This window comes from Sinocyclocheilus anshuiensis, unplaced genomic scaffold, assembly GCF_001515605.1.
Source record: "Sinocyclocheilus anshuiensis isolate Anshui unplaced genomic scaffold, SAMN03320099.WGS_v1.1 scaffold50, whole genome shotgun sequence".
In the NCBI taxonomy this organism is placed as follows: domain Eukaryota; kingdom Metazoa; phylum Chordata; class Actinopteri; order Cypriniformes; family Cyprinidae; genus Sinocyclocheilus; species Sinocyclocheilus anshuiensis.
In genome coordinates this window covers 735,403-744,841 of record NW_015542382.1, presented here as the reverse complement: position 1 = coordinate 744,841, position 9,439 = coordinate 735,403, and the positions used below count along the sequence as shown (strand labels likewise).

Genomic DNA, 9,439 nt, shown 5'->3' with positions numbered 1-9,439 from the left:
TTCTGTTGGGAGTTGAACGATTCTGTCTGCTTCATTTTCAAAAAGTTCCAAGGCTAACGGTAAAAGGTGCTTTCATAATGAAAGCTTATGAATGCGCATTTGCCAAAGGGTAAACATAATTACAACTAAGACCAATAGATTTGCTGAATAAATAATGAATGAAAACAGAGAGTGTGAAAGCTTTTTCCAAATGTATGTTTTTAATGCAACATTATTGTAAAATTGTAACAGAAAGGTCTGCTGACAAAGAGAAAAATCCTTATAAGGTCCCAAGAAATTTTTCACAGTCATGGATAAACCATGGAAAGAGAACCATTCTGGTAAGGGTATTTCAGTGTTCACAATAATGATAACAGAGAACTGGACCACCAACAATAGTTTGTATACACTGTGAAATCTGTATTGATTAAAACATCCTTATGCACACTCACACACGCTCAAACACACATTAAACATTTTCAAATATACAAACAAATCTTGGTTTAATTTTAGGTACATGCAGTGAAATATTGTATAAAAATAGACATTTGTATTGCTTTCTGTACAAACACATACAGTATATACACATATATAAATACGGAGTAAAAAAACATAAAAGGTGTTTACAATCACATTGTGTTCACTTTTGTACGAAAAGACCAAAAAGTCATACCAAGTAAACAATATTAACCGAAATGCTTCCACATGCGACTCAATCAAGGCTACAGCACTGAACTCTCTCCCTTTCTCCTCCTTTAAATGATTAGTTCACTTTACGAAAATAGAGCGAACGAAAAAGAAAGAGACAGGGAAATGTTCTTTAACAGATTGTTGTTTAGCTCTGGCGTACGTCCTGAAGCAATTTGTTAATTTCGGCAACCAGTTCGCTAGCGTCGACAACTTCGTGTCTCGTGTCGTTGCGTTTTCCCTGCCGTTGGCTGAGCACACTCTCTAAGTCGTCCTCTTCGTAGTTCTCTGGGATCTCCTCCATCGCTGGCAGCCATTTTAAATATGCCTGTGATGCTGCGTGATTGGTCGAGCCGTGTCCGCTCGTCACAGCACTACCGGGATTTTGAAAGTGAGTATTGGCCGCCCAAACAGCAACGCCCTGCGGGTAGGCGGGGCCTGTAGATGACGCCTTACCTGGCAGGAAGCCCTTTCTGATCTCCATGCCGATGGAGGAAGTGGGAGGGCCAGCACATCCTTCGAGCTCATTGACCTCAGCGTAAGAAGTTGGCAGGAGACGTTGGAAGACGTTGTTAATTTCTGACAGCAGCGAACCGCCGCATTCCTCCTCATTGTCCTTTCCGAAGGTAGAAAAGCTCTTCTTAGCTGAGTCGACTGACTGTTGGTCCTCCTCGAGGACCTGAGGCCTGCTCTCTTCTCCAGGGATGTACATGTTCGCACGGTAATCCGAAGACGCCTGAGATGGCATCCAGCACTGGTCAGAGTGACCCAACACACGGCACTCCTCCGTACACAATTTCATGACTGCAGAGAGAAAGACAGACAGACATTGAGTCAGTGAATTTTAGGAGTAATGAAGAGCGAAATCAATCAAACTTGAATTGTAAACATCAGAACTGTCATTTTTAAACTGTTTTGTAATATTTCTCATGGACAGACAAAAGATTGAATGAAAAGAAAATGAAGACTTTAGCTCAAGTCTTATGTTTTTGTCTTTTTTTTTTTTTCCTGAGAAAATCACTCCAAAAATCTCACGTGTGAGATTAAAGGTTCTAATAGGGGCTTTTCACCAAACTTTTTCTTAATATGAAGATCATTTTCATAATCAGAAGAACCTTGTGTGCATTGAAGGGGCTCTGTGAATGTTAAAGTTTCTTCATGGATACCAATATAGAACCTTTAGTGTAGTATTTCTGAAGAGAAATTTACAATGTCTCAATGTCTGTCAATTTCTGTTAATCAAAAGATATTTCAATATTAAATCCAACATTTCTCATTTACTTCTTCCGAGACCACATTATCTACTATACTTCTCATCCACTCTCTAAATAGTTTCTACTTTTATTAGACATTTTAAGAGAAACCTCTGAGACAAATTTGATACTGTACTTAAATGAACCATAAATCTCCTGAGCTATGAAAGAGCAACTTCTGAGCAATTAAATTTTCTCTGGGCATGTGAAAAATGGCAGAAAGGAAAGTGAAGAAAACAAAGGGATCAAAGAGAATGGGAAAACGAAGAGGGATGGTAAGGTTAGGAAGTTACAGAAAGGATTTCAGAGGTAGGTGGGTGGGTGAGTTGGGGAGGGAACTTAAGAAACTGAGGAGATTGAGAGTTTGTCATTCTTCCATTCCAGCTTCTCTTGTGAAGGCTGACATCCTTTGTTAAGCTGGATTATTATTCATTACGTTGGCAACGCCGCCTATTTTACGAATCAGATATGACTGCATTTGAATATTAGAGACAAAGCAGCGAGGGAATAAAAATGGAGAGGACAAACTGGAATTGGGAAGGAGGAAAAGCAACTGAGCGAAAATTACAATAAACCGCTTTGGTGAGGAAAGGGTGAAACTCTAATCGATGCACACAGGTTGCTTCTTTCTCTCTATGAAAGAGGAAGAGCAGGGCTGAAATAGCGGCCCTCTGGGGAGAGAAAAGAGAGTGTGTGCGTGTGGAAGGGGGGGTTTAACTGCATTGTGAAAGCAATTACGGTGAATTTTCCTCAGTTCAAATTTTGAAAGCATAGGGCTGTCACTCAGAGAAGAGAATGAATACAGGGAAATAACACTCCAGTCCACGCCTCCACACATGCACATAGTCTTAAGCTACTGATAAAACAGACTGACACTGCAAAAGGTAGTGGTTACAAACATAACATGATTTCAACTAAGAACCAGATAATTTAAAGGTTTTTTCCTTAATTTTCACATCCATATTGAGTATAAAAGCATAGTCAGATAATTTAAAGGCTTTTTCCTTAATTTTCACATCCATATTGAGTATAAAAGCATATTGCAGGTCATTTAATTTACACCTGTTCACAACGTAATATTAGACAGGGTGTTAAACGCCATAATAAACACAATGTGCTCTATATAATCAATCTGATGAATGTCATAATTCAGGGTGATAAAAAGGTGAGAAACCACATGAGAGACCAATCGGACTTCCTTTCTCACCTGGGTGGAGACGGTGGTGTCCGTCGTTGTGGAAGAGGTCTCCAAACCCGTCGCCTAGCAACCGGTCGATGGGCGAATCACGGCCCATCTCACAGTCGCTGTCGCCCGCATCACTGTCGCCACGCCCACTATCTTTTAGACTGAACTTATCCATGTCCTGGAGGGCGTACCTGCACACACATTCACACAAACACAGTTACAGGTTTATCATGATGCTATAGAGTATGCAAGTATAAAATATAGGCTAATTATTAAAAACGATATACAGCATTCAAGTTACATCAACCACCAAACTACAAAAAGCATCCATTTAAAAGTGATTTGTCAGAGAAATCAAACATAGAGTATGACACATTAAGAGTGGCATTATATGTTTGATTGCATTAAACTTCAAGTTTCCCAAATGCATCTCTATGCATTGCATACAGTCTATGAACATGCATGTGCAAAGCAGGCAAGCATATGCCCCACCCATCAATTTAACTTGCACAGACTATATCTACTTTATTTAACCATCATATAAACAGATCTATTCAGTGATGTCTCTTTGGCACCATGCATTTATCTCACACCCAAAATGTCTCTTAAATATTTTGATTCACATCAGCAGAGGCGTGCAGGACAAAAAAGTGCAAATATCTAAAGCTAGTATGTTTTTAAATCACCATATTGACATTGAAATGCATCATTGTATGGAACAATGGTTTCAACAATATGCACGGAGTAAAATGACATGATCCAAGAACAGAACGCAGATGAGAGGAAAGAAAAAAAGCACAGAAAGCAAGCTATGACCTCATGTGAGGAGCAGTCCAATCAGGATCTGCAAACGTGGGTGACCACGGCAACAGGGAAGTTCTGTCCTATTCTACCACAAACATTTTAGAATACCTATCATCCAATCCGATCTAACCAGCAGCACACAACAGGTTGAGTATCACTACCCATCTACTCTACTATACTATTTAGAGCACATCATGCCCAAATATGGAGTTGGAGCTGGGAGCGTAGTATTTGTTTGTTTGTAAGTTTACCTGTAGCTGCGAGAGTATTTGTTCCCTCTGAAGCTGGGCCGCGGCTGATACTGACCCTGATGGAGTATTGAGAGGAGCTGTGAGACTTGCTATAGCAAAAACAGATGACATAAATAAAAATAAATACTGATGGAACACGACACTCGTTCACACACGCACGCACACGAATGAAAAAATTAAAACTGTTAGTGCGAGAACAACACACGTGATGACGTGAATGTTATGTTGACTGGTGAATGAAAAGATGAGTATAAACATGGACAGAGAATTCACAAGCTCTTTATGAAGATTAGCATCAATTACACTGTTTGAATATGCAAGTTTTGCTTTTACCTCAACAGGGGGCGTGGCATGTGTCATTTCCAGGGCGAAGTTCTCAAGGATGTGATTGGAGGAAATAGTGACCAAGCTGTTCAGTGATTGGCGAAATCAAACATAGAGTATGACACATTAAGAGTGGCATTATATGTTTGATTGCATTAAACTTCAAGTTTCCCAAATGCATCTCTATGCATTGCATACAGTCTATGAACATGCATGTGCAAAGCAGGCAAGCATATGCCCCACCCATCAATTTAACTTGCACAGACTATATCTACTTTATTTAACCATCATATAAACAGATCTATTCAGTGATGTCTCTTTGGCACCATGCATTTATCTCACACCCAAAATGTCTCTTAAATATTTTGATTCACATCAGCAGAGGCGTGCAGGACAAAAAAGTGCAAATATCTAAAGCTAGTATGTTTTTAAATCATCAACTGGACATTGAAATGCATTATTGTATGGAACAATGGTTTCAACAATATGCACGGGATAAAATGACATGATCCAAGAACAAAACGCAGATGAGAGGAAAGAAAAAAAAGCACAGAAAGCAAGCTATGACCTCATGTGAGGAGCAGTCCAATCAGGATCTGCAAACGTGGGTGACCACGGCAACAGGGAAGTTCTGTCCTATTCTACCACAAACATTTTAGAATACCTATCATCCAATCCGATCTAACCAGCAGCACACAACAGGTTGAGTATCACTACCCATCTACTCTACTATACTATTTAGAGCACATCATGCCCAAATATGGAGTTGGAGCTGGGAGCGTAGTATTTGTTTGTTTGTAAGTTTACCTGTAGCTGCGAGAGTATTTGTTCCCTCTGAAGCTGGGCCGCGGCTGATACTGACCCTGATGGAGTATTGAGAGGAGCTGTGAGACTTGCTATAGCAAAAACAGATGACATAAATAAAAATAAATACTGATGGAACACGACACTCGTTCACACACGCACGCACACGAATGAAAAAATTAAAACTGTTAGTGCGAGAACAACACACGTGATGACGTGAATGTTATGTTGACTGGTGAATGAAAAGATGAGTATAAACATGGACAGAGAATTCACAAGCTCTTTATGAAGATTAGCATCAATTACACTGTTTGAATATGCAAGTTTTGCTTTTACCTCAACAGGGGGCGTGGCATGTGTCATTTCCAGGGCGAAGTTCTCAAGGATGTGATTGGAGGAAATAGTGACCAAGCTGTTCAGTGATTGGCGGCTGTGTTGGCTCTGCCGGCTGCCCATGTGGGCCCGTTCAGGTCCGGGCGAGGAGGTTGGTGAGTGATGGTGTGCACGGATTGGGAGGGTCCCGTTGACGGTGGGCACCAGGGTGATGTCGCCCTTATGGATCTGACGTGAGGGTTTTTTAGGGTGCTGTTGATAAGTAGACTCAGCCACCCTGCAGTTGTATGAGCGAGTGTCGTTCTTTTCGCGTGAGCAGCGAAGGGCAAAGGCCACCATGATGAGGAGCAGAATGGCGCAGATCACCCCAAGGGAGATGATGATGATCATAGACACGTCTAGAGGGCCGTCACCGGTTCCTCCACCTGTCAGATGGGGATTCATGTGGTTCTCAATGTTTTCATAAAGCGAAAGTCTTAGTAGGGCTCTGGCGCTGAGGGGTTGAGCACCATGGTCCTGCACGAGTACGGTCAGCTCCACGTGATCCTGTGGGACGTCCTGCATGCTGACGTTGGTCCGAATTTCACATGTTTTAGCATCCATGGCAAAGTAACCTGCCTCGTTGCCCCCTACTACAGAACATGACAGGTCACCGTTGGTGCCAGCATCACGGTCTATCGCGCGGACTACAGTTACAACGTCACCGATCTCTGCGTATTTGGATACTGGAACATCAGCTGTGTGGTTCCACAGCTGAGGCATCATGATGACCGGACTGTTATCGTTCTCATCTAAGACGGTCAACACAATGGTCACATTACTACGCAGCGGAAGACTTCCAGAATCCCGGGCCTGGACTAAGAACGAGATCTGACTCACATCTTCACGATCAAACGTACGTAGCGCATAAATGTCTCCATTAGAGGGGTCAATAGTTACATAAGTGGAGATGGAGCTCCCATGGACTGTACTTTCAAGTATAGAGTAGCTCACTTGACCATTCGGGCCCAGGTCTGGGTCTGAGGCCCTCACAGATGACAGATAAGCTCCTGGTGAGTTGTTCTCCACCTGGGAAATCTCATACCTGCTTTTCTCAAACTTTGGCACGTTGTCATTCTCATCCTGGACCTGCACAGTGAAGTGTTTGATGGTTGATAGACTTGGAGAGCCTTTGTCTTCAGCTATAACTGTCAAGCTGTACTCGGACCTCTTCTCTCGGTCCAGAGTGACGTTGGTAAGGATCATGTAGTTCTTCTCATATGTCTTTTGCAGCCTGAAATGACCCTGGCCATGGAGACGGCACTCCACCTCTCCATTCAACCCAGAGTCCAGGTCATCTACCCTCACCAGAGCCGCAAATGTATCTACAGGAGCTGTCTCTGATATATAAGCTATCTCCTCGTTCCCAGTGGACATCAAATTGATGCTAATGTCAGGTTTGTTGTCATTCACGTCCACCACTTTTATTATGACTTTACAGTGTGCTGGCATTGAGTTAGGGCCCATGTCTTGAGCTTGAACATCTATGTCATACGAATTTGTGCTTTCAAAGTCAACTTTCCTCATTAGTGTCAAATGACCATTATCAGAATTAATCTTAAACGTCTCTAGAATTTTAGGTGACACGTGACTGCTAAAAGAATATACAATTTTACCATTGGTCCCTTCATCTGGGTCAGTGGCATTCAGATCAATAAGCAAACTGCCTAAAGGGGAATTTTCAAGCAAGTTGATCACATAAGATGGCTTCTCAAACACCGGATTGTTGTCGTTCGAGTCAGCTATGCTGATTTTCAGGAGCGTTGTTCCAAATTTTGGGGGAACGCCCCTGTCTGAGGCGGTGAGCTGGAGTTCATAGCTCGCTCTCACCTCTCTATCCAGCTCTTTAAGCACAACGAGCTCCGCGTACTTGGCGCCATCGGTTCGGGTTAGAATATCAATCATAAAGAAGTCAGACGGGGTCAGAGAGTATGTGTTCAATGAGTTCTCTCCGACGTCTGGATCGGTGGCGCTGTCAAGGGGAATGCGCGACCCCACAGCGGCGGTTTCGGAGATCTCTATGGGAATGACGGGGCGCGCGAACTGTGGCGCATTGTCGTTAATGTCCAAAATTTCCACTTCGATGTGGAACAGCTGTAGGTGATCCGTGGGGAGGGTGAGGACGTCAAATTCGATAGTGCAGTTTAGATTTTTCTCGCACAGTTTCTCGCGGTCAATTTTGGTCCTGATGCTGATCTCTCCATCCTGGTCGCGCACGGAGAGAAGAGACGCGCTGCCGCGCTGCATGGCTCTAAAGCGTAACGGAATCGTGCTCGGAAGTTTGGACAAAACATCAGCGACATCTTCTCGAAGTCTGGCGATTACTGTACCCACCTTCTGCTCTTCGTAAACTTGGTATTTCAGAGTTTTAGCCGAGACGTACCGTGCCAATGTCACGAGCACAGCAAGTTTGAGTAAAGTGGCACAGAACACTGTGCCCTTGCTGCTATCCATGTTGGGTTCCGACAGGCACTGAAATAAACTCTCAAAATGATTGTCGCTTCCTTTGTTGAGCTGTCTCAATCCTTTACATGCGTTGTTATGGTCTCAAAAACATCTCCAAATCCGAAAGAAAAGCGTCTTCTCAAAAGGTTCCGACGTCAAAAACAGGTCTTGAAAAATGAACAGAGCGCAAGTGCTTAAAACAAGCAATGACATTAAATGCAAAAGCGCATATCCCTCTGTCACTAAGGAGAAATCTGTTGCGCGTATCAAGAGACTGGAAGCGCAACCTCCGTCTGGAGATCCTGTGCGCGCGTGTATCTGTCTTCCGCTGTCTGAAGACACTCTTTGACCGACTAACACAAAATAGCAAAGCCTCATTTACAGCCACGGCTTCAGACAAAACGCTTCTCCTAAATCAACGGCTGCCCCCTTCTCTCTGCGACTGACCATTCAACACAGAGCCACTACAGAACCCAATTAAATGAAGGGGAGAAAGGAAGTGGATAACTCCGCCCTTTAGGGTCTTTCTCTCACCCCTCTCTCTCCCTCTCCTGAACGCGCTTCAACAAAGGATGAGAGAGCAGAATTTAAGAATGTCTCGAGCTGAACTTTCCCTCTAGATGACTGTCAATCCAATTTATTCACGTAATATTTACCTCTGTTGTTTTGGTTAAGCATTGTAGAATTTCTTTTTGGCAAATTTGTGCAGCTACAGAAAAGATATATTCATAATATGGCCTCATTTATGAATCTGTGTTGGGTAAGAACCGTTCTGTTTAAACATCTGTAACTCAGTATTTTGTAAACCCTTAATATATAAAATAAATGTGAATATTTATAACATTCCTATACTTTTCTCATGTGAGCTAGTTTAGAAAGCTTATGCATTCCTAACTTGTGTAAATTAACATAAAATATGATGCTGTGTAAAAATTAAAAGATATGTACCATTTAGGGATCCCAAAATCATTAGCCTACCCTGGAGAACCTATAGGCATCTTTAAAGGGAGAGGAACTTGCAAGATTCCTGCAAGAATTCCAAAAATACTAATGTGATGTAAGAGATACCTTCTAGAAGTTGCCTAAATGTTCTCTATAGGGTTCTGATAGTGTGGTAATCTGGAGAACCTCAGAGAGTGTGGTGGATTGTAACACCAAATGAAAACATTGCCATTGATTATCATGCACAGAGGGCATTGTGCTGCTCTGACATATAAAGGGCTGTTGTGCTTGTGGGGTCCTGGGTTCAAGTCATGTCTTAGTCCTGTTCCTTCTCTTGCTCCTTGCTATTTACTTCTCCATCATCCTAAAATATATAAGCAGTTAAATAAATG

The 9,439-nt window shown here is 42.4% G+C and overlaps 1 protein-coding gene across 3 annotated transcripts; it reads right to left on the bottom strand.

Moving 5' to 3' along the window:
- Positions 1 to 580: 580 nt before the first annotated feature.
- pcdh18a (protocadherin 18a) lies at positions 581 to 8,586 on the bottom strand. Of its 3 annotated transcripts, none has more exons than XM_016491724.1 (4): positions 5,625 to 8,586; positions 5,292 to 5,380; positions 3,127 to 3,296; positions 581 to 1,470 (listed from the first exon to the last, which is right to left on the bottom strand). In XM_016491724.1, the coding sequence occupies exons 1-4, from the start codon at positions 8,112 to 8,114 to the stop codon at positions 815 to 817; spliced, it is 3,405 nt and encodes a 1,134-aa protein (XP_016347210.1). In that variant the 5' UTR covers positions 8,115 to 8,586; the 3' UTR covers positions 581 to 814. The 3 variants fall into 3 exon arrangements, with proteins under 3 accessions (XP_016347210.1, XP_016347211.1, XP_016347212.1); XM_016491725.1 differs by having other exon boundaries at positions 5,292 to 5,347; XM_016491726.1 differs by lacking the exon at positions 581 to 1,470 and adding an exon at positions 2,971 to 3,051 and having other exon boundaries at positions 3,094 to 3,296.
- Positions 8,587 to 9,439: the final 853 nt, after the last annotated feature.

Excerpts from the sequence above, each read along its gene's own strand:
- pcdh18a (XM_016491724.1), bottom strand. The coding sequence starts at position 8,114 with ATGGATAGCAGCAAGGGCACAGTGTTCTGTGCCACTTTACTCAAACTT. Across the intron at positions 5,381-5,624 it reads ATGCCACGCCCCCTGTTGAG|CAAGTCTCACAGCTCCTCTC; the intron begins GTAAAAGCAAAA and ends TTTTTGCTATAG. Across the intron at positions 1,471-3,126 it reads ACACCACCGTCTCCACCCAG|TCATGAAATTGTGTACGGAG; the intron begins GTGAGAAAGGAA and ends TTCTCTCTGCAG.